Source organism: Trachurus japonicus, chromosome 19, assembly GCF_045865225.1.
Source record: "Trachurus japonicus isolate A0001 chromosome 19, Traja_1.0".
NCBI lineage: Eukaryota > Metazoa > Chordata > Actinopteri > Carangiformes > Carangidae > Trachurus > Trachurus japonicus.
The window spans coordinates 529,987-553,953 of record NC_140925.1 but is presented as its reverse complement, the minus strand read 5'-3'; the positions used below and the strand labels follow the sequence as shown (position 1 = coordinate 553,953).

The window sequence follows — 23,967 nt, the reverse complement described above, 5'->3', positions numbered from 1 at the left end:
TTATTATTATTTTGTCACTTGTGATTATTCCTCCGACACATCATGATCAATAAGGAGCGGAAACCAGAAGGCTTCATGATAATCAATAACACACACATTTATTGTCTTCATGAAATCAATGTTTATTCTATTTTATATTTATTTTATTTTTGACTATTTATTTTGAGATGCTTATTCAAATTTTATTTAAACTGCTCTGAATGTATTCTACTGAAGCACTAATGTGTATGTTCCTATTGTGAGTTAACTTACACTAATGTTGAATGATGTTCATCTGGCATTCCCTTCACACTTATGGTACTAGTATGCACTATGAAACATGCCAGTGTTGTTTATTTTTGTACTTTTTCAATAAAAATTTGAACAAAAGAAAATCAAAACACGACGTAGCCTACGGAAGACATTTATTTTGAAGGTTGCAGCCGGATGTGCCGTGTCTGTCCCCGTTACCTTGACGACGCTCTGACTCCGGGATAGTTTTAGTTGTCCGACCTGTTGAGGCCGTTTTATAACCGGGGGGGGCGGGGTTAAAGGGTTAAAGGGTTAATGCTGCTGCTCCAGCTGCAGCTGCGGAGTAAACAGAGGAGCACCTCTCTGTCCGGGGTTACCAGGGTTACCAGCTCGGTTACCAGCTCGGTTACCAGGGTTACTAGCTCGGCTCGGCTCGGCTCGGCTCGGCTCGGTTCGACATGTCCCGGGTTCTGATCGTGGGCGCGGGGCTGACGGGCAGCGTGTGCGCGTGGCTGCTGCGGACACACCTGCAGGACAAAGTGCACGTGGTGGTGTGGGACAAGGCGCGAGGAGCAGGTGAGTAGTTACGTCACAGCAGGGCAGTTGCTAGGAGTTCTGGGCCGTGTGGGCCCCCGTGGGCCCCCGTGGGCCCCTCCACCGTGTTGTTGATGGTGTCTGGTCTAATACACCCTGAATACACCCAACAAGTCACTGTGTTATTATGTAAATGATGTTTTATAAGTTGTCTATTCTATTACATTTTCCATGAACCCCTCAACATATAGCTAGTGGGTATTTTATTGTATTTAACAATCAAGCACTGATAAAAAAAAACAACAAAGTGTCCTGGCTCAAGAAGTCTACAGGTCAATATGTAGCATTAACTCAGATATATAGATATATAAACCATGTTTAAACCATTCAGAAGTCAGTGTAACCTGTAGCCTGTTCTAAATAGTCTTTTTTTTTACTTTGTTGTTGTCAGCTGTTATGGTGTATTTTATTTTATATTGGTATGAAAACAAACAACAACAACAAATCTTTGAACATTTAACTTTTTTGTATTTGTTTTTCCTTCCTTCTTCTTCCTTCTTTTTTGACCCAATCTGTTCCCTCCCTCCTTCTATCTTTCCTTTCTTTTTCCCTTCCTTCTTTCCTCCCATCGTTTCCTTCATCCTTCCTTCCTTCCTTCCTTCCTTCCTTCCTTCCTTCCTTCCTTCCTTCCTTCCTTGAGCATCAAATAAAGTTGTGACCCCCCCCCCCCCCTCTCCCCCTCCAGGTGGGAGGATGTCGACCTCGCGCCCCCCCTCCCCCTCCTCCCACTTCGCTGACCTCGGGGCTCAGTACGTCACGGCAACGCCGGCCTACGCCCAGTCTCACCACAGGTAGGCCTCAGGGCTTTTATTGTGAAGGGCTGTCTCTCTGTGTGTGTGTGTGTGTGGGCTCAGGGCTCTTATTGTGAAGGGCTGACTCTGTGTGTGTGTGTGTGTGGGCTCAGGGCTCTTATTGTGAAGGGCTGACTGTCTATGGATCTTCTCATTCATCCAGGTCATGTCCTTCTCTGGGCAGGTTGAGTCGTAGGCAACTGGACGTGTGTTTGTCAGGGAAGACGTTTCTCCTCGTACCTGACTGTTGTTCCCCAGGTGTCACAGGACTCTGAAGGAAACACCAACACTGGTCCAGTGAAACCAGGACCTTTGTAAACACCCACAGGTTCTCAGGTGACCTCCCACAGAGGTTCAACACCTGGTCTCACTCCACTGTCTCAGTCCAGCTGGTTGGACCAGTGAGACTTGTTGTGTAGGAACTGATGAAGCTCCTTGGATCAGAGGAGAAACGTCTTCACAGACAAACACACGTCCAGTTGCCTACGACTCAATCTGCCCAGAAAAAACAACAAAAAACTCTGACTGTGTGTGTGTGTGGGCTCAGGACTCTTATTGTGAAGGTCTGTCTCTGTATCAGGGCTCTTATTGTGAAGGTCTGTCTGTATCAGGGCTCTTATTGTGAAGGTCTCTCTCTGATAGGTTCTACTCTGAGCTGCGGTCCTCTGGGCTCTTATTGTGAAGGTCTGTCTGTATCAGGGCTCTTATTGTGAAGGTCTCTCTCTGATAGGTTCTACTCTGAGCTGCGGTCCTCTGGGCTCTTATTGTGAAGGTCTGTCTCTATCAGGGCTCTTATTGTGAAGGTCTGTCTGTCTCAGGGCTCTTATTGTGAAGGTCTGTCTCTAGGTTCTACTCTGAGCTGCGGTCCTCTGGGCTCTTATTGTGAAGGTCTGTCTGTCTCAGGGCTCTTATTGTGAAGGTCTCTCTCTGATAGGTTCTACTCTGAGCTGCGGTCCTCTGGGCTCTTATTGTGAAGGTCTGTCTGTATCAGGGCTCTTATTGTGAAGGTCTCTCTCTGATAGGTTCTACTCTGAGCTGCGGTCCTCTGGGCTCTTATTGTGAAGGTCTGTCTCTATCAGGGCTCTTATTGTGAAGGTCTGTCTGTCTCAGGGCTCTTATTGTGAAGGTCTGTCTCTAGGTTCTACTCTGAGCTGCGGTCCTCTGGGCTCTTATTGTGAAGGTCTGTCTGTCTCAGGGCTCTTATTGTGAAGGTCTCTCTCTGATAGGTTCTACTCTGAGCTGCGGTCCTCTGGGCTCTTATTGTGAAGGTCTGTCTCTGTCAGGGCTCTTATTGTGAAGGTCTGTCTCTGTCAGGGCTCTTATTGTGAAGGTCTGTCTCTGTCAGGGCTCTTATTGTGAAGGTCTCTCTCTGATAGGTTCTACTCTGAGCTGCGGTCCTCTGGGCTCTTATTGTGAAGGTCTGTCTCTATCAGGGCTCTTATTGTGAAGGTCTCTCTCTGATAGGTTCTACTCTGAGCTGCGGTCCTCTGGGCTCTTATTGTGAAGGTCTGTCTCTGTCAGGGCTCTTATTGTGAAGGTCTGTCTCTATCAGGGCTCTTATTGTGAAGGTCTGTCTCTATCAGGGCTCTTATTGTGAAGGTCTGTCTCTAGGTTCTACTCTGAGCTGCGGTCCTCTGGGCTCTTATTGTGAAGGTCTGTCTCTATCAGGGCTCTTATTGTGAAGGTCTCTCTCTGATAGGTTCTACTCTGAGCTGCGGTCCTCTGGGCTCTTATTGTGAAGGTCTGTCTCTATCAGGGCTCTTATTGTGAAGGTCTGTCTCTAGGTTCTACTCTGAGCTGCGGTCCTCTGGGCTCTTATTGTGAAGGTCTGTCTCTGTCTCAGGGCTCTTATTGTGAAGGTCTGTCTCTAGGTTTTACTCTGAGCTGCGGTCCTCTGGGCTCTTATTGTGAAGGTCTGTCTCTATCAGGGCTCTTATTGTGAAGGTCTGTCTCTATCAGGGCTCTTATTGTGAAGGTCTGTCTCTAGGTTCTACTCTGAGCTGCGGTCCTCTGGGCTCTTATTGTGAAGGTCTGTCTCTATCAGGGCTCTTATTGTGAAGGTCTGTCTCTGATAGGTTCTACTCTGAGCTGCGGTCCTCTGGGCTCTTATTGTGAAGGTCTGTCTCTATCAGGGCTCTTATTGTGAAGGTCTGTCTCTATCAGGGCTCTTATTGTGAAGGTCTGTCTCTATCAGGGCTCTTATTGTGAAGGTCTGTCTCTAGGTTCTACTCTGAGCTGCGGTCCTCTGGGCTCTTATTGTGAAGGTCTGTCTCTATCAGGGCTCTTATTGTGAAGGTCTGTCTCTATCAGGGCTCTTATTGTGAAGGTCTGTCTCTATCAGGGCTCTTATTGTGAAGGTCTGTCTCTATCAGGGCTCTTATTGTGAAGGTCTGTCTCTATCAGGGCTCTTATTGTGAAGGTCTGTCTCTGTCAGGGCTCTTATTGTGAAGGTCTGTCTCTAGGTTCTACTCTGAGCTGCGGTCCTCTGGGCTCTTATTGTGAAGGTCTGTCTCTATCAGGGCTCTTATTGTGAAGGTCTGTCTCTATCAGGGCTCTTATTGTGAAGGTCTGTCTCTATCAGGGCTCTTATTGTGAAGGTCTGTCTCTGTCAGGGCTCTTATTGTGAAGGTCTGTCTCTATCAGGGCTCTTATTGTGAAGGTCTGTCTCTGTATCAGGGCTCTTATTGTGAAGGTCTGTCTCTATCAGGGCTCTTATTGTGAAGGTCTCTCTCTGATAGGTTCTACTCTGAGCTGCGGTCCTCTGGGCTCTTATTGTGAAGGTCTGTCTGTATCAGGGCTCTTATTGTGAAGGTCTCTCTCTGATAGGTTCTACTCTGAGCTGCGGTCCTCTGGGCTCTTATTGTGAAGGTCTGTCTCTGTCAGGGCTCTTATTGTGAAGGTCTGTCTCTGTCAGGGCTCTTATTGTGAAGGTCTGTCTCTGTCAGGGCTCTTATTGTGAAGGTCTCTCTCTGATAGGTTCTACTCTGAGCTGTGGTCCTCTGGGCTCTTATTGTGAAGGTCTGTCTCTGTCAGGGCTCTTATTGTGAAGGTCTGTCTCTGTCAGGGCTCTTATTGTGAAGGTCTGTCTCTGTCAGGGCTCTTATTGTGAAGGTCTCTCTCTGATAGGTTTTACTCTGAGCTGCGGTCCTCTGGGCTCTTATTGTGAAGGTCTGTCTGTCTCAGGGCTCTTATTGTGAAGGTCTGTCTCTAGGTTCTACTCTGAGCTGCGGTCCTCTGGGCTCTTATTGTGAAGGTCTGTCTCTGTCAGGGCTCTTATTGTGAAGGTCTGTCTCTAGGTTCTACTCTGAGCTGCGGTCCTCTGGGCTCTTATTGTGAAGGTCTGTCTCTGTCAGGGCTCTTATTGTGAAGGTCTGTCTCTAGGTTCTACTCTGAGCTGCGGTCCTCTGGGCTCTTATTGTGAAGGTCTGTCTCTATCAGGGCTCTTATTGTGAAGGTCTGTCTGTATCAGGGCTCTTATTGTGAAGGTCTGTCTCTAGGTTCTACTCTGAGCTGCGGTCCTCTGGGCTCTTATTGTGAAGGTCTGTCTCTATCAGGGCTCTTATTGTGAAGGTCTGTCTGTATCAGGGCTCTTATTGTGAAGGTCTGTCTCTATCAGGGCTCTTATTGTGAAGGTCTGTCTCTAGGTTCTACTCTGAGCTGCGGTCCTCTGGGCTCTTATTGTGAAGGTCTGTCTCTATCAGGGCTCTTATTGTGAAGGTCTGTCTGTATCAGGGCTCTTATTGTGAAGGTCTGTCTCTGATAGGTTCTACTCTGAGCTGCGGTCCTCTGGGCTCTTATTGTGAAGGTCTGTCTCTATCAGGGCTCTTATTGTGAAGGTCTGTCTCTATCAGGGCTCTTATTGTGAAGGTCTGTCTCTAGGTTCTACTCTGAGCTGCGGTCCTCTGGGCTCTTATTGTGAAGGTCTGTCTCTATCAGGGCTCTTATTGTGAAGGTCTGTCTGTATCAGGGCTCTTATTGTGAAGGTCTGTCTCTAGGTTCTACTCTGAGCTGCGGTCCTCTGGGCTCTTATTGTGAAGGTCTGTCTGTATCAGGGCTCTTATTGTGAAGGTCTGTCTCTGATAGGTTCTACTCTGAGCTGCGGTCCTCTGGGCTCTTATTGTGAAGGTCTGTCTCTGTCTCAGGGCTCTTATTGTGAAGGTCTGTCTCTATCAGGGCTCTTATTGTGAAGGTCTGTCTGTATCAGGGCTCTTATTGTGAAGGTCTCTCTCTAGGTTCTACTCTGAGCTGCGGTCCTCTGGGCTCTTATTGTGAAGGTCTCTCTCTAGGTTCTACTCTGAGCTGCGGTCCTCTGGGCTCTTATTGTGAAGGGCTGTCTCTGATAGGTTCTACTCTGAGCTGCGGTCCTCTGGGCTCTTATTGTGAAGGTCTGTCTGTATCAGGGCTCTTATTGTGAAGGTCTCTCTCTAGGTTCTACTCTGAGCTGCGGTCCTCTGGGCTCTTATTGTGAAGGTCTGTCTGTATCAGGGCTCTTATTGTGAAGGTCTCTCTCTAGGTTCTACTCTGAGCTGCGGTCCTCTGGGCTCTTATTGTGAAGGGCTGTCTCTGATAGGTTCTACTCTGAGCTGCGGTCCTCAGGGCTCTTATTGTGAAGGTCTCTCTCTGATAGGTTCTACTCTGAGCTGCGGTCCTCTGGGCTCTTATTGTGAAGGTCTGTCTCTGTATCAGGGCTCTTATTGTGAAGGTCTCTCTCTGATAGGTTCTACTCTGAGCTGCGGTCCTCTGGGCTCTTATTGTGAAGGTCTGTCTCTGTCAGGGCTCTTATTGTGAAGGTCTGTCTCTAGGTTCTACTCTGAGCTGCGGTCCTCTGGGCTGCTGCAGCCTCTGATTGGTCGAGTCGAGGGGCTGAAGGAACCGGACGGAGTAGAGAACTACATCACCCCCCAGGGGATGAGCAGCCTGGTCCGCCACTTCCTGTCTACCTCAGGTACCTGTCTACCTGTCTGTCTACCTGTCTCACCTGTCTCACCTGTCTGTCTCAGGTACCTGTCTACCTGTCTACCTGTCTGTCTGTCTGTCTGTCTGTCTGTCTGTCTGTCTGTCTGTCTGTCTGTCTGTCTGTCTGTCTGTCTCACCTGTCTCACCTGTCTGTCTCAGGTACGGTCTCAGCGCTGCTCTTCTGTCCAACACACACAGGAAGCTTCACTTTACATTCAGACTAACTAATGCTACTGATACAGCTGTTAGATTTATATCACTGAGACCAACATTTATCTCCTAGAAATACTGTAACCAGCCGGTGGTAAACCTCTAAAAACCTGCGGGTAAGTTAATTAGCGATGGTTTTCTCCCCCGGGATGAGGACGGAGGTTGGCCGGCCGAGCAGCTCTGCAGACCGACTGCTGTCTCTGTGATTTAAATTTTTAGTGAACTATCCCTTTAATGACAGTAGAGATGAAACATGAGGTAGATATCCTGTTAGCTGTTAGCTCTCCTCCTCTGTGTCCTCTAGTCAGAGCATCGCCCCTAGCAACGGGCTGTTTTACCTAGCAACGGGCCGTTTTACCTAGCAACGGGCTGTTTTACCTCGCAACAGGCTGTTTTACCTAGCAACGGCCTGTTTTACCTAGCAACGGGCCGTTTTACCTAGCAACGGGCCGTTTTACCTAGCAACAGGCTGGTAACCGACTGCAGGGATTCTTCTCCTGTTGTTGTAGTTCCCGTCTTGACCAGTAGATGGAGGCGTTCTGCTGTTTCTCCACTGACTCTACGTACTAACCCTTTAGCCCTTCTAGGTTTTTATTGTTGTGTAACTATGTCTGTGTTGATGCACATTAGTTCAGATTTGGTCAGGTTGTGTATTTTGGGCTGTTCTTTTAATTTTCAAGAGTTTTTTAGGTAACACTTTACTGTAATAGGTATTCATCAGATTGACATAACAGCTGTCATAAACATCAATGAATACTTCTGACAGCTGTCGTTAAGTGTCATTCAGTAAGTTATGTCACTGTTGATGCAAAGTTGACATTGTTTGAGATGTTTTTGTTCTGACAACTTGACATAATGTTTAAAGTTTGTCCATTAGGTCTGCTATGACAGTTTAAATTGTCTTTATGTGAAGTTGTCAGAACAAAAACATCTCAACAATGTCAACTTTGCATCAAAAGTGACATAACTTACTGAATGACACTTAACCACAGCTGTCAGAAGTATTCATTGATGGTTATGACAGTGTTATGTCAATCTGATCAATACCTATTACAGTAAAGTGATACCTTTTTATTTTATGTTGCTTTAAGTGTTTTATACCATACAACTTTATTTATAAAGCACTTTACAAACCCTGATCGGTCTGTGTGTGTGTGTGTGTGTGTGTGTGTGTGTGTGTGTGTGTGTGTGTGTGTGTGTGTGTGTGTGTGTGTGTGTGTGTGTGTGTGTGTGTGTGTGTGTGTGTGTGTGTGTGTGTGTGTGTGTGTGTGTGTGTGTGTGTGTGTGCTTCAGGAGCTGAGTTGTTCTTCGGGCGCCATGTGACCGGGCTGCTTCGCCGCGGTGCATCATGGGAAGTCCAGAGGAAGGACGGCGACAGCGAGACGTTCGACGCCGTCGTCCTGACGATGCCGGTTCCTCAGATACTGATGCTGCAGGGGGACGGTGAGACACACACACACACACACACACACATAGTGATGGTCCTCTGACAGATGCCCGGTAGCTCATGAAGCATTTTGTATTGAACCACTGTTGTTTGGTCACGTGACTTGTGACCAATGTTCCCTCTAATTTTCAAAACTCCTGAGCAGAAATTCAACTCCCTGATGAGCTGCTGGAGCGACTGTGAGACAGAACGTCCACATGCTGGTGCTCTGGCCTCTGTCCAACTCCACATATCAACACTGCCCTACAACACAAGAAGGGGGTAACTCATTTTTTGTCAAAAATTAGATTTTGTCATTTGTGGGACATTAAAGGTTCTGCTACATCATGTGGATAAATATCTGGACTCAACGTTTTCTTATTTGGGATATATTTGCGGGTGGTTTTCACAGTAACTCCCAAAAACTGCGGTGAAACAACCAGAGAACACAGTAACTAGAGTTACCCTTTTCTCTCTGTGTATAGATGTTCAACAGGCTGCTATCATTCTACCAACCAATAGGAGTTAGTTTCCTCTTTCTTGTGTTGTATGTCCAGCTTATATTTAGCCTCAATGCACAGACAGACAGAGGTAACTCTGAAATAGGGTCAAATGTTAAGTTTGAGTTAAATATTTTTACACAGCTAGACTAGGCTACTACTCGCAAAAGCAAAAACAAGGATTTGACCAATTTTCAGAATCCTAAGTTCAATACAGTTGACTGGACAACAACAATACTTTAAACTCATTTTTCTCAGAACTGCTCTCTGAGGAGTTTTACCCCGTTCTTCCGTTGTAGGGCAGAATACTATTGGCTATTACTATAAGTCAAAGTCAAAAGTCAAAGTCAAAATCATTGATTAGTCTCCCGTAGGAGAAATTTCTCTGGGACAGAGAGCAGTGCTGCTTCACAACAAAGACAAAAACAGTACAAGGGAAAAGCAGCAGGGAAGTACTAAGAACATACAGTAAAATCATTAAAGTGCAATATGCCTCAGAGAGTACTAGTGGCAGATGTGTGGACACGCAAACATTCATACAGTACATAACATCACACAAGCTGCTCATTCATAAATTTAATGGACAGAGGGATGAATGAAGGAGTTTTTGAGGCGGTTGTGCTGCACAGGGGAACTCGATAATGATTAATAACAGATTATTTTGACAACATTACCCAGGCTGCTCCAGTTACAGTTAATGAGAACAAAATACTATATTGTTTTGGCAAAATAGATTTAGCATTTATTGCCATATGAACAATTATGTAAAAAAAAACAACAACTCAACATCAACTCTTGGCACAGAAGCATTCTTTTTTTTATTTTTTAACAATATTTTTTATTGATTTTTAACTTTTACAAGAAAGGGATGGATACATAACATGGTCCACAGGAATGAAAAGCAAAACAAATAGACAAATAATAAAAACAAACAAAAACAAAACAACAACCGTCAGCTCAGATCTATATAATTAGGATTCAGTAAGAAAAAATATACAGTATGAGCATTCAAGAAAATCCCTTCAACATTATACAAGAGACACCAGGCTACATACTTCAAATAGGGTTCCCAAACTTTATGGAATTGGTCTGTTGTTAAATGTAATATGCATGTAAGGTCTCTAATGGCACTAGATCAAACACTACTACTACTACAGCCTTTAACAGTTGGTACCCTGTCATTGATCCATTGTAACAGAATATTCTGTCTCGCTGCATAAGTAAGTATACAGTACAGCCTCTTATTATGTTTTGATGTTAAACGACGATTTGGGTTAGGCCCAGTATAAGAGACACTGGTCCATCTCCAGTTTTAAACCAAATATCTTGGCACTGAAGCATCTTGATATGAACAGTAATAATAATTCTCAAGCAAAAACTTAAATCGTAGTTGTACTACAGACCACGGTTAATGTCAGACATTGAACAGTAAACTAGTCGGGGATATTTGAGTCTGCAACTTTTTTGTCTTCTGGGCAAAGGCAGCAGTAAAACACCTGAGAGGGAACAGTGGTTGTGACGTATGAACCACTTCACTGATTCAGTCATTCATTCATCACCAGTCAGTGTTGTGGTCGTCTCGGCTCTCTGAGAGCTGAGCTGAGCCTTGGCAGCACAGAAACTGAGGCAGCAGAGATGTGGTTGTACAGTGCAGCATTCAGGACCAGGACTTCTATAACTTTACTAAACCATGATACGTGGAGCAGAGGAAAACAATTTATCTAAGTGTTGTAACACACATACTTTTAAAGATTGAAGCGTCAACGACCGTATGAGCTCAAGAAATATTTAACACGTCCCATAGGCAAAGCCGTCGCCCGGCTGCCACACCTCGGCCTTCTCAGACGTAGGATTGAATCCCGCGCTGAGCTAGCCTTCCTTCTTTTCTATTTTGAAATGAGATCACATTTGCCATCTACTCTACACCATTTCACATCGTTTAAGCCATAGACTATTTAGACTTGTTTTAGAGGAGAATGTGATTCACAGCAGAGGCTAATATATCAGGCTACGTAGCCTATAAGGAAAGCCTATCACAATCAGAAATGCTAAATGAGAAACAGAGTAACTTCATAGTTTATTTAATATTTTAATATTTTATTGTGTGAGCTTGAAACCATACGACCATGTAACGTTAGTGGAACAGAGTGAGCACGGCCAATCACATCTCAGACAATCAATGAACTGATGAATGACACGTCTCAACTGCACTTCATCTGATTCAACACTAGATGTCAGTGAAGCCTCGACAAAGCCTCGATGGCCCATCACTACACACACACACACACACACACACACACACACACACACACACACACTCACACACACACAGCTGCAGTGGCGTGGAGTCACCACTAGGGGGCGGAGCTTCACATCACACTGCTGTGATGTCACCTTATTGATTATTAGTCTCATTGATGAAGGAAACTTTGAGGCTTTTATTTTGATGGGCTGATAGCTGACTTCCTCTTCCTGCAGAGACACACACACACACACACACACACACACACACACAGATGGTAAATCATGTTCTTGTTTCTGATTGGACGATGATTCACATTCACTTTACTGGAAGCTGCAGAACATTCTGGTGTGTGTGTGTGTGTGTGTGTCTCAGTGTGTGTGTGTGTGTGTGTGTCTCAGTGTGTGTGTGTGTGTGTGTGTCTCAGTGTGTGTGTGTGTGTCTCAGTGTGTGTGTGTGTGTGTGTGTGTGTGTCTCAGTGTGTGTGTGTGTGTGTGTGTGTGCGCTGCAGACAAAGGCTCCTCCATGTGTTCGTCGTCTCTGTAGATGATGATGATGTCACCTCCAGCTCATCTGATTGGCTGAGAGGAGACAGCGCCCATTTCCTCTTCTGCTGACACACACACACACACACACACACACACACACACACACACACACACACACACACACACACACACACACACTCAGGTTATTTTTAGCTTCACGTCGTCTGAATGTGAAGGAGTTTGCAGCATCGTTCAGCTGCAGCCTGAAGGAGAAGAACTGAACCTTTAAACACTCGCTGCTTTACATAACCCATGTTTTACAAAAGGTTATAGGGGTTAAAGGGACATTTACATTGTTTACAATCTGGACCTTACATGTAGACTAACTGTACCTTCACACCAAAAGCTTCTAAAGCGTCAAAAACACTTTAGGATGAGCTTCAGACCAGACAGCTTCCAAAACGACAAATATTATCAGCTGCTGGTCGCTGGTCACGTTACTGACGTCAAAGTTCCATCGTCATTGGGCAGAAGGATGTTTCCATTCTGACTGGTTGCTGCCGAACCGCGTCATAGCTAATTACCCTAAAGTTAACCAAGACTCAACTTCTGGTCTGGTGAAGCTCAGTGTCGCCGGCTCTCATTGAAAATGAATCGACTTCCGGCGTTTTGGTGTGAACGCACAGTAAACTCCGATCATCTCCTCCCCCAGATAACTCTGGTGTCATTCCAAGTGGTTGTGATGAAATGAGCTCCAGCCGAGAGGCGCGTATATCCGTATAATGGAGTCTACAGGGTCTAAATAACACATTATCTGCAGAGAAACTCCTTCATTTCACCAAGATTTAGTTCTGATAGGCTAGTGCTATTCCCCTCTGAGTCCGGGGTTAGCTGTTATCAACATCCGGGGTCTGTAGGTTGACCATAGACTGTAAAAAGAATGGACGTAGCGTCCGTGACGTCAGCCATTGGTTTGGGGGAGTCTGTTTTGTGCCGCTACTACGGGGGTTTGAGCCGCGCCATGTTGGATTCTACTTGCCATATTTGGAGCGGTGCGGCCGTTGGCCGGCCGAGAGCCCGCCCACTGGCCTCGTAGCAGCGGTCGCCGGACCTGTCACTCAACGGTTCTGCGCCCTAATTGGCCAGAACTTTAAACCTAATAACAGTAAAACGGTAGAGTTTAAAAAAAATTCACCCCCCTCAGAGTGTGTGCGGGGGTAGAAACTATCGATTGAGACCAAAAAAATGAAATGTACCAGGCTGTAAATATGTTTTTTGAAGCTGTAAAATCGGCTATTTTAACATGGGGCTCAATTGGAGTTGCTCCCTTCTGGAGCCAGCCCCCAGAGGAAGAAGAGGGGATTGCAGTTTGTTGAATGCGGAAGTGAGCTTCACTTCTCAGACCCACAACTGCCCCCTTGAGGTTGACCTGCTGACCTCTGACCTGGATGATGTCATCTCTGAGCTTGTTGCTACCGCTAATGCTACGGTTGGTTTCTGCGTGTTTCTGACTTGTCAGAACAAAACGAGCAGCTGGATGAAGTTCAGCTTCCACAGGCTTCCTCTCCTCAACCTGGACTCACTAAAGCTCCGGCTAGTTGAGATAAAAATGGACCCGAATGCCGAAGCAGAATGATTATTATCAGAATGAGCCGCGCGGCGCTCAGAGATGACATCATCCAGGTCAGAGGTCAGTAGGTCAACCTACAGACCCCGGATGTTGATAACAGCTAACCCCGGACTCAGAGGGGAATAGCACTAGCCTATCAGAACTAAATATTGGTGAAATGAAGGAGTTTCTCTGCAGATAATGTGTTATTTAGACCCTGTAGACTCCATTATACGGATATACGCGCCTCTCGGCTGGAGCTCATTTCATCACAACCACTTGGAATGACACCAAAGTTATCTGGGGGAGGAAATGATCGGATTTATGATAGAAATAAGAATCTAACTCTGCCCCTCCTCCCCCTCTCTCTGCCTCCCCCCCTCAGTCCTGTCGGCCAATCAGAGAGCGGTGTTGCAGCCGGTGGTCTACTCGTCCCGCTTCGCCCTGGCTCTGTTCTTCCCTCCAGACTCCGTCCTCTCCTTCTCCTGGGCCGTTAAATACGTCACCAACAACGATGTCATCCGCTACGTCGCCGTGGACAACCGCAAACGCAACGCAGGTATGTCTCACCTGTCTCTGTCTCACCTGTCTGTCTCACCTGTCTCCATCCATAGCTACAGATGGAAAGTAGCTAAATCTGCTACAAGACATCTCTTCTCATTTTGAGACTAATGTTATTTTATACATCGTCCCTGATACAAATAAACTTATTAAACTAAAACTAAACTAAACCAGGGTTCCTACAGCTGAAGCCAAGTTAAATTTAAGACTTGTCAGATGTATGCTGATGACACAGTGTTTTATGTCTCAGCAAAGAATCCCTGTCAAGCCTCAGATATCTTAAACAGACAGATGGTTACTGTTTCAGAATGGCTACAAAGGAATCACTTAACACTTAATCACAAAAAAACTGTATCAATGTGCTTCTCAATAAGAAAGAAAGCCTTAGAGAAATTTCACATCACTATTGATAATAAAGAAATTGAAGTGGTAAATGAGTTTAAATATTTAGGTGTAACTCTAGATCCTCAACTTAAGTTTGAAGCACATATAAAGAAGCTGTCTAAAACTGTAAAAACTAGTCTGAATTGTTTCAGACTCATCAGGTCCTGTCTCTCTTTCAGGGCAGCTCATTTATACCTGCATGCTATGTAGGGATGGGAATCGAAAACCGGTTCCTCTTCGGAACCGGTTCCAACTTGGATCAATTCTTGGAATCGTGTGCGTGTCTGCTTTAACGATTCCCTTATCGATTCCGTTTGGTTCAGAAACCCGCGCATTAATTGATTAATGACGTTACGTAACGTTCCGTTAAAATCAATCTTCATTATAATGAGGGTGCTTAGTGTTTATATCCACACGTCACCGTTTGTTCTCACAAAATAAAGTTAGTGGCGTGTCTGCGTGGAGCGGAGCTGCTGACAGATGCAGCTGACAGTGACGTTTCCTCATCACTAACCTGTGAGCCAGAGCCACCCTCCGGTCCTCCCTCCCTCACGTCGTGAGGACAGGACAACGTCTCCTGAACAGGCTACATGTCTATTCTTTCTGTTTTTCTCTCTTCATTTCCAACCACTTCCTTTCAGGTTTTGCTCGTAGCCAGGTGAAACGGTAGCTGCGCCCTGTGTCTTTTCTCTGGCGCGCTCTCTCTCTTTCGCTCACTCGCTCCGCATAAAAACGAACGTTATGAAAACAATAACTAGTGAGAAGATACAGATGCATAAAAACTATGTAATGGAAACATTGTTAAATTCCTCCTGTGAGCACAGCTGGCCCACAGCCACAGTGGTCTAGTGTTAACCTGTCCAGGCAGGTCGGTCCTGTCTACTTTTTTAATGTTAGAGCCATTTATGCAGTGTTTTCAACCTTGGGGTTGGGACCCCATGTGGGGTCGCCTGGAATTCAAATGGGATCGCCTTAAATGTCTAGTAATTGATTAATTTTTTTTTTTTAACTAATTATTTTTCACAATCTTAAACAACTATATTCTTTATACATTCACTTTCTTGAATATAAATCAAGATCAAATAAAATGCAGCATATACAAATATCTGAGCTTGCTCATCTTGATTGAGGGTCACCAGAAATTTGTGATGTCAAAAGGGGTCATGAGCCAAAAAAGGTTGGGAACCACTGCATTAATGCAAACAAACCCATTTCTCTTTTATTCCCTCACCCAATGAGAATCGATAAGAGAATCGATAAGGAATCGAATCGATAAGCAATATCGATAATGGAATCGGAATCGCTAAATTCTTATCAATACCCATCCCTAATGCTATGGTCCTTTCACATTTGTCCTACTGCATCACTGCCTGGGGCCAGGCCACTGACACAGCAACTAGACCTTTATTCTCACTCCACAAACAAGCTTTAAAAATTTTAGATCAGAAGCCACAAAAGTGGCACCATTGTAAAATCATTGAGAAGTATAATTTGTTATCTTTTTCAAATTTTATAAAATTCTCTTTTCTGAAAGTTGTTTTTAAGTGTGTCAGTGGACTGGCCCCACAAGCGATGTCACAGATTTTTACTAAGTCAGACAACTGTGGGACAACGACAAGGAGCATGAGCAAGCAAAACTGTAAAATTCGAAGATGCAGGACAACATTGGGTCAATCATCCCTTTCAGTGCTGGGTACACACCTATGGAGTTCTTTACCACCAGATATCAAATCCCAAACAGAATTAAAGATGTTTAGTGCTAAAGCTAAACATTGGCTTAAGCAGCAGCAGAAATGTGAACATTAACTTCTCTCAAGTCACTGTCAATACAGCATTCTACTAATGTTTAATGTATTTAATTTGTGCAATTTCTTAATGTAAATTTTGTAGCTGTGTTTATTTATTCATGATAACTATTCACTGTATTATTCACTGTATTTGTATTATTGCACTTATTGTAACGGTATTCAGTATCTTTTATCCTTCTTTAGCCTGACCAGGGACAAAGACTGCAAATTAGCTGCAGCTAGACGTCTTGTATGCATCGCATTTTTCATTCTTTGTGGCAATGTTGTATGTATCGTCCCTGCAAAATAAACATTAAAATAAAAATAAAAAAAAGACTTTTTTAAAGCCACTTGAAATGAAATTTAAGACCGACTTCATAATAAACACAAATGCAGAAAAAACATCAATTACATAGGGTTAGGGACAATTTGACCCACTTTCCTCTGTGATCCAAGGTAAAGTGACTGCTACATGAACATTGGATTGTGTCTCTTTCCAGCTGTCCTTTCAAAATAAATGTCTCTTTCCAGCTGTCCTTTCAAAATAAATGTCTCTTTCCAGCTGTCCTTTCAAAATAAATGCATAAAAAGTCCGAAAAAACAAAACAAAACACTGACTCTGGAGCTGGTGGCGGTGAGAGATTTAGAGTTGACGGCCGCCACTAACTTCTCTATGTCAGAATGTTACCAATTATTTTGAGATTTGAGACTAATTACAACCATAAAATACCACTCACCATGTGTTAACATTTTTAAGACGTTTGAAAAATTGATTTAAGACATTTTAATGCCAATTAAGGCCTTGTTTTTGTTTTTAGATGAATGAATTCAATGCCTTTTAAGACTTTTTAAGGACCCATAAGAACCCTGTAAACTCTGTCTCTTCTGTCTGTTGTCTCTCCGGTCAGACTCGCCCGGCCTCGGTCCGTCCCTCGTCGTCCACACCAGCGTCCCCTTCGGGCTGCAGCACCTGGAGCGAGACAAAGAGGACGTGCAGCCAATCATCTTAGAGGAGCTGCACAAGCTCCTCCCCGATCTGCCTCAGCCAACCAGCATCAAGTGTCAGAAGTGGAGGTACTCTCAGGTGAGTACTCACAACAACCCTTTAACCCTAACCCTTCAGCTGCATTTGCACTATCTTTTTTTTTTGCATTATTTATTACAGCTCTTGCACTATTTATTTATTCATTATTGTCATTTTAAAGGGATACGCCAACATTTTTTTTCCGTGTCTTGCCTCACTCCCGAGTCCATGACCAGCAGATAGACACCATCCTTTCTACTGTGCGTGCAGTAACAAGGGAGATAGAGCCGTATCGCCGTAATTAGCTTAGCTCAAACACTGGAAGTGTATAGGTAGTGTTAGCCTAGCTTAGCTCAAACACTGGAAGTGTATAGGTAGTGTTAGCCTAGCTTAGCTCAAACACTGGAAGTGTATGGGTAGTGTTAGCCTAGCTTAGCTCAAACACTGGAAGTGTATAGGTAGTGTTAGCCTAGCTTAGCTCAAACACTGGAAGTGTATAGGTAGTGTTAGCCTAGCTTAGCTCAAACACTGGAAGTGTATGGGTAGTGTTAGCCTAGCTTAGCTCAAACACTGGAAGTGTATAGGTAGTGTTAGCCTAGCTTAGCTCAAACACTGGAAGTGTATGGGTAGTGTTAGCCTGCCTCCACCTAAAGTAGCTAATTAGCTTAGCTCAAACGCTGGAAGTGTATAGGTAGTGTTAGCCTAGCTTAGCTCAAACACTGGAAGTGTATAGGTAGTGTTAGCCTGCCTCCACCTAAAGTAGCTAATTAGCTTAGCTCAAACGCTGGAAGTGTATAGGTAGTGTTAGCCTAGCTTAGCTCAAACACTGGAAGTGTATGGGTAGTGTTAGCCTGCCTCCACCTAAAGTCGCTAATTAGCTTAGCTCAAACACTGGAAGTGTATGGGTAGTGTTAGCCTGCCTCCACCTAAAGTCGCTAATTAGCTTAGCTCAAACACTGGAAGTGTATGGGTAGTGTTAGCCTGCCTCCACCTAAAGTCGCTAATTAGCTTAGCTCAAACACTGGAAGTGTATGGGTAGTGTTAGCCTGCCTCCACCTAAAGTCGCTAATTAGCTTAGCTCAAACACTGGAAGTGTATAGGTAGTGTTAGCCTGCCTCCACCTAAAGTCGCTAATTAGCTTAGCTCAAACACTGGAAGTGTATGGGTAGTGTTAGCCTGCCTCCACCTAAAGTCGCTAATTAGCTTAGCTCAAACACTGGAAGTGTATAGGTAGTGTTAGCCTGCCTCCTACCTAAAGTCGCTAATTAGCTTAGCTCAAACACTGGAAGTGTATGGGTAGTGTTAGCCTGCCTCCACCTAAAGTCGCTAATTAGCTTAGCTCAAACACTGGAAGTGTATGGGTAGTGTTAGCCTGCCTCCTACCCGAGCTGAAATCAGCAGTCAGAAGCTGGTTTCATTTTAGCTCTAAACTCTGTAAATATTTCACTTTATCCACATTTCAAACATGTTTAGGAGAGAAAGTAGCCGTTTAGATCAGCAGTGTGTCGTTAATTTGTCTAAATACCAGCTGTTTACTATTTTGTCCGGACAAATTCGGCGCTACTCAAGCTAGCCGTTGTGACCAACGCACTTCCGGTTACTTTCACAAAATAAAACACCTGTTGCCCTTTACATACAGAAAACCATGACGATAGAATTTGTGCTCCGCCCCCTCTGGCCTGTAGCCCCGCCCCCTCTGACCTGTAGCTCCGCCCATCTGACCTGTAGCCCCGCCCCCTCTGGCCTGTAGCCCCGCCTCTTCTCACATGTAGCCCCGCCCCCTCTGGCCTGTAGCCCCGCCTCTTCTCACATGTAGCCCCGCCCCCTCTGACCTGTAGCCCCGCCCCCTCTGACCTGTAGCCCCGCCCCCTCTGACATGTAGCCCCGCCCCCTCTGGCCTGTAGCCCCGCCCCCTCTGACCTGTAGCCCCGCCCCCTCTGACCTGTAGCTCCGCCCCCTCTGACCTGTAGCTCCGCCCCCTCCAGGTGCTGACGGCGGTGGCCGACTGCCCCGGTCACATGACCGTGGTCGACCGCCCGCCGCTCGTCTGCGGCGGCGACGCCTTCGTTCACTCCAACTTCGACGGCTGCGTGGAGTCGGCGCTCAGCGTGTTCACGGCGCTGAAGGCGGCGCTGTGATGTCACCGACCCGACAGGAAGTGATGTCACCGACCCGACAGGAAGTGATGTCACCGACCAGACAGGAAGTGATGTCACCGACCAGACAGGAAGTCCATAATAACCAATAATCAGCAGGGATCAATACAGACTGAAATATTGAACTGTTTTGTCTTAATAAACATGTTTCTGTCTCCAGCCGCTTGTCTTCATGTCTCTGAGCGGAGACGTAGTAATCTGATTACTCTGACGTAGTAATCTGATTACTTTTTCTTTCAAAGGAGGTTAAATCGAAAGCAACTGGACTTAGTTTTTTGTCTAGGAAGACGTTTCACCTCTCTGGAATCAGGAATCTGATTACTCTGATCTAACAGTTCCCAGGCGTCTTCTATCTGTCTGTCGCCACGGTAACAGGACGCTGAAGAAGAGGAAACTGAATTATGGCCTTAATCCGACTGTGACTGGACTGATGTAAACACGTTAGTCGACTAATATCAGAGTTTTCCAGCTCAGATGACGAGACTGGAATCTACTGAGTCTCTCCATCCTCACACGCTTATGGCTCAGTCTGAGTTTAACTGGACCACACATCTACACATTACATCACTGATTCATTCTGTCAACTCTCACATTCTGAGGCCGGAAGGTAAAACGCCCAGATAAATGTTAAAGTGAGTTTCTATAATAATACAGTATGTCCCTTTAACATTTTTTAAAAACTCTCCACTCTCTTCTTTGGACACAAAATACACACATTTAAATGAAGTTTTAACTTCTTATACACACAAACTCAAGTCAGACCTAAACAGTGGATGTTAACTGCTTTCACTCTGTTGGTCAAAACAGAAAACCTCTCGTTCTAAACTGAAGTTGAAGAACAGTTCACTTTGATGATGAAACTAATTCATGGATTTTGTTTCGTTGCTTTTGAAAAACAGTTGGTTGAGTTGATGTTAATAAATGAACATCTATTGTAAAACATCAGATCGTTGTGTTTCTATGACTCTGTGCTGTGACTAAATGTTTCTGTTGAAGACAACGTGTCAGTGTTTTGGTGAGTTGTGTTAGTGTGTTGTTGTGTGTCTGCGTTTAGTTTAACCCTTCTGTTGTCCTCCTGGGTCAAGGAAGGAGGGACGAAGGGAGGAAAGAAGGAAGGGAAAAATGAAGGAAAGATAGATAGATGGAGGGAGGGAACAGATTGGGTCAAAAAGGAAGGAAGAAGTAAGGACATAGGGAAAGAAGGAGGGAAAAGTTAGGAAGGAAAGAAATATGGAGGAAGGGAGGAACAGAATAGGTCAAGGAAGGAAGCAGAAGGAAGGACGATGGGAAAGAAGGAAGGAAAGAAAGATGGAGGGGGGGGCAGGTTAGTTCAAGGAAGGAAGGGAAGAAGGAAAGAAAGATGGAGGGAGGGAACAGTTTGGGTCAAAAAGAAAGGAAGAAGTAAGGACAAAGGGAAAGGAGGAAGGAAAAGGGAAGGGAAAAATGAAGGAAAGATGGAGGGAGGGAACAGATTCGTTCAAGGAAGGAAGGAAGGGGAGAAGAATTGTGGAAAGAAGGAAGGAAAGAGGGAAGGACGGAGGAAGGGAACAGATTGGGTTAAACTGTGATTCTGAACATGAAATTAACTGTGTTTAAGGTTTGATGTGTCGTCATAGCGACGGGATGGGTGTGATGCATTGTGGGAGAAGTGATGATTGATTCATTGACCAGTGGGACACAATCAGCTGCTTATAAATAGTTTTATTCACTTTACAGTGTTTTTTTATTTAATTATAAAACAAGGAGGGAAAGAAAGAATAAAAGAAGGAGGGGTCAGTTTGACATTACACGTTTCCATGGTGATAGAGGCCGCCGCCGTTCACTGATCAATAATCAATAATCAGTAATCAATACATCGACTGGTTCCAGGTCTCAGACTTCAGCTTCAGCCAATAGAAACACAGACAGCGGGTCAGGGGGCGGGGCCTAAGCTGGACGGCTGCAGCCATTGGCCGGTCGGTTGGTGGTGATGATGTAAACAGGAAGTCAAGAGGCTTTTAAAGGTCGATCACGCTCAAACCAGATTCTTCACGTTCAGACGTCGCCGAGTTCAGTTTCTACGGCAACGACACAACGACCAGAGGAGATGATGTCATAACCTCCAGAGGTGATGATGTCATAACCTCCAGAGGAGATGATGTCATAACCTCCAGAGGAGATGATGTCATAACCTCCAGAAGAGATGATGTCATAACCTCCAGAGGAGATGATGTCATAACCTCCAGAGGAGATGATGTCATAACCGTCTGAACTCTGGAGAACGAATCACAACGACGACGACTTCCTGCTGACTCGCCGTCTCCGACCGAACACGTGACCTATTTAGTTTCAGTTTCAGGAGATGAACGTGTTGACGGGTTTGACCTCTGACCTCTGACCTCTGACCTCTGACCTCTGACCTGTGACATCATCGACGCGGCGCCGAGTCCGGAACGAGCACCTGGACCCGCGGCCGTTATTAAAAACCTGAACCGGTCTGAACCGGTCTGAGTCCAGCGGTTCTGAGCCGGTTGGTGACAGGAAGTGAAGCCCGACGGCGCCGCAGCAGCAGCAGCAGCAGGACGCCGTGTTGTCGTTGGCCAGATCGCCACGGCGACGGACAGTGAGCTGATGCTGGTGGAGAAGCACCAGACCAACGAGGGTTAGCTTAGCTTAGCACCTAAACCCAACATGGCGGCTGCTGCAAAACTCCACATCTCTACAAGAATATTTGTCTCATTTCTAGTCAAAACTAATCTCTTTCCACTTAAAATAAGACTCATCACCTAAAAATTAACTTGTTTTTAGATCATTTTCACTTGTTTTTCAATTGAAATAAGTAGAAAAATCTGCCAGTGAAAGCAAGTTTTTTGTGCTTGTAATAAGAAAGAAAAACCGCTCCACTATCAGATTTTTCTACTTAAAAAAAACTTTAAAAATCTGCTTGAAAAAAGTAAAAAGTGTCTAAAAACAAGCTGCTTTTTAATGTGATGAGTCTGATTTTAAGTAGAATGAGATTTATTTTGACTAGAAATAAGACAAATGTTCTTGGTAAGATTTTGAATTTTTGCAGTGTGAGGCTGAGCCGGCGGCGGGACGCGTTGTCGCCACGACGACGCCGCGGCAGCTGTGACTTCCTGTCCCGGCTGAGGCTCCGTCTCTACGCTGCTTCCTGTCTGGATCAGACGGAGCGAGTCCGGTTCGATCCGGTTCTTGACGAGGTCGACGACAGGAATTCAAAGTCCCGACTAGAACTAGAAACGATTTGGTCGTTAACCACGGGACTGGTTTCCATGGTAGCACCGGATGGATGGTTGGACGGAAAAACTGGGCGTCGGGACCAAAAACCTCCAACCTGCACCTGAAGTCTAAGACCAGATCGGACCAGACAGGAAGTCGGGCACAGAACAGGCAAGGCAAGAGAATCCGCTCAATTTTCAAAATAAAATGAATAAAATGATGATTAATTAAAGGATCATAGGGCAGGATTTGTGAGAAAATACACGTGTTTTATGTTTATTTTAAATAATAATGGTTGAGGAAGTGTTCGAAACCAAAAAGAAGGAGCCCACCCACGTATCTCTGCATTGCCTTGAACGGGGTCTGTGCTGCAAAATGCGCTGCAATTCAGTCCACGACTGCATTCGAATGGATCTTTACAGTCTATGGGATGGAGACATGAAGAGGGCAACCGCGGCAGAGCGACTGATATAACAGAGTGGCGACACTTCATGTTATATCAATCGCTCTGAACCGCCAGCAAACCCCGTTAAAACTAGAAATCACCTACCACCTGTCTGTCTATCTATCTACCGTTCTCATTAATCATGAATCCTGCCCAATGATCCTTTCAGTTGTTGCTTGTCCGTCTATCCACAAGTTTCCCAACGTCATCTACGGTCAAAACCGGAAGAAGCCGGTTTTGACGGTTTGGTGTTTCCGTTTCCATGGTTTTCAGTTGTCATAGTTACGGTAAACACATCATGGATCTATTAACGCTGGTTTTTAACACGGATGATGTCAGTCTGTGTGATATCACTGTTAAAAGCTGCTGTGATGATCCAAGTGTTTTACACATTGTCATTGAAAAAAAAAAAGACCTAACCCTATATAGTTGGTATATTTGTGTTTAATTTTGTATGTTGTTATTTATTTGAGTCTGATGTAAAGGATTTATATCCTGTATCAGATATTTTTCATTAAATTTCATTAAATTTACCGCGACTACTGAAACCATGGAAACGTAAACATAAAATTGCACCGGAAGAGCAAAAAAACGTCAAAACCGGCTTAGGTTTTTAACGTTTGGAAAAAGGTGGATTGCCTAAATATTTGTCAGTTGCGTCTGCACACACACACGTTTAAAATAACATGTGTGTGTGTAAAACCGAGTGAACGAGCGACTGCATCGATGTCTGACGACGTGGACCAGAGGGACCAGGACCGACCGCCCTGACGTTCCCCTGTCTGAGTCTCCGGCCTGTCGCCACGGTGACGGGGTGACATCATCGTCATGCCGTCTACTGCTGCAGGTCGGGGGGTCGGGGGGGCGGCGTGAGAGAAGAGAAGAGAGGAGGAGGAGGAATGGTTACAACACGTGGAGCTTAATGATACAAGATTATAACAAAAATATGTTTCTGTAACCGTAGCAACTGATTGAAGAGAGAGAGAGAGAGAGAGAGAGACCTCTGTAACCGTAGCAACTGATTGAAGAGAGAGAGAGAGAGAGAGAGAGAGAGAGAGAGAGAGAGAGACCTCTGTGCAAAACTGGAGACGGAGTCAGAGGAGAAGAAGGAGGAGAAACATCTGAAACCGTTTCTTCTCTTCGTCGTCACATTCAAACATCCGGTCGTCGCTCGTCTCTGTGATGTCACTCCAGATTCTGTGATGTCACTCCAGATCCTGTGATGTCACCAGCGCCGTGCGTTAGGAGGATTTCGACCGCAGCGCTCCGTCGTCGTTTCCATCGTAGCTTTAACGTGTGGAGTTCTGGGTTAGCTCTGATGCTACCGCTAATAGAGCCGCAACA

General features: G+C 45.1%; 1 protein-coding gene across 1 annotated transcript; it reads left to right on the top strand.

The window, feature by feature from the left end:
• Window positions 1–597: 597 nt before the first annotated feature.
• Window positions 598–19,104, top strand: rnls (renalase, FAD-dependent amine oxidase). Its single transcript, XM_085760925.1, has 7 exons — window positions 598–807; window positions 1,511–1,616; window positions 6,419–6,561; window positions 8,076–8,225; window positions 13,433–13,606; window positions 16,688–16,863; window positions 18,789–19,104. The coding sequence occupies exons 1-7, from the start codon at window positions 690–692 to the stop codon at window positions 18,939–18,941; spliced, it is 1,020 nt and encodes a 339-aa protein (XP_085617051.1). The 5' UTR covers window positions 598–689; the 3' UTR covers window positions 18,942–19,104.
• The last annotated feature ends 4,863 nt before the right edge of the window (window positions 19,105–23,967 follow it).

Bases quoted from the DNA above. Each gene is read 5' to 3' on its own strand.
- rnls (XM_085760925.1), top strand. From the start codon at position 690: ATGTCCCGGGTTCTGATCGTGGGCGCGGGGCTGACGGGCAGCGTGTGC. The intron at 13,607-16,687 runs GTATGTCTCACC...CTCTCCGGTCAG, and splicing joins CAACCGCAAACGCAACGCAG to ACTCGCCCGGCCTCGGTCCG. The intron at 16,864-18,788 runs GTGAGTACTCAC...CGCCCCCTCCAG, and splicing joins AGAAGTGGAGGTACTCTCAG to GTGCTGACGGCGGTGGCCGA.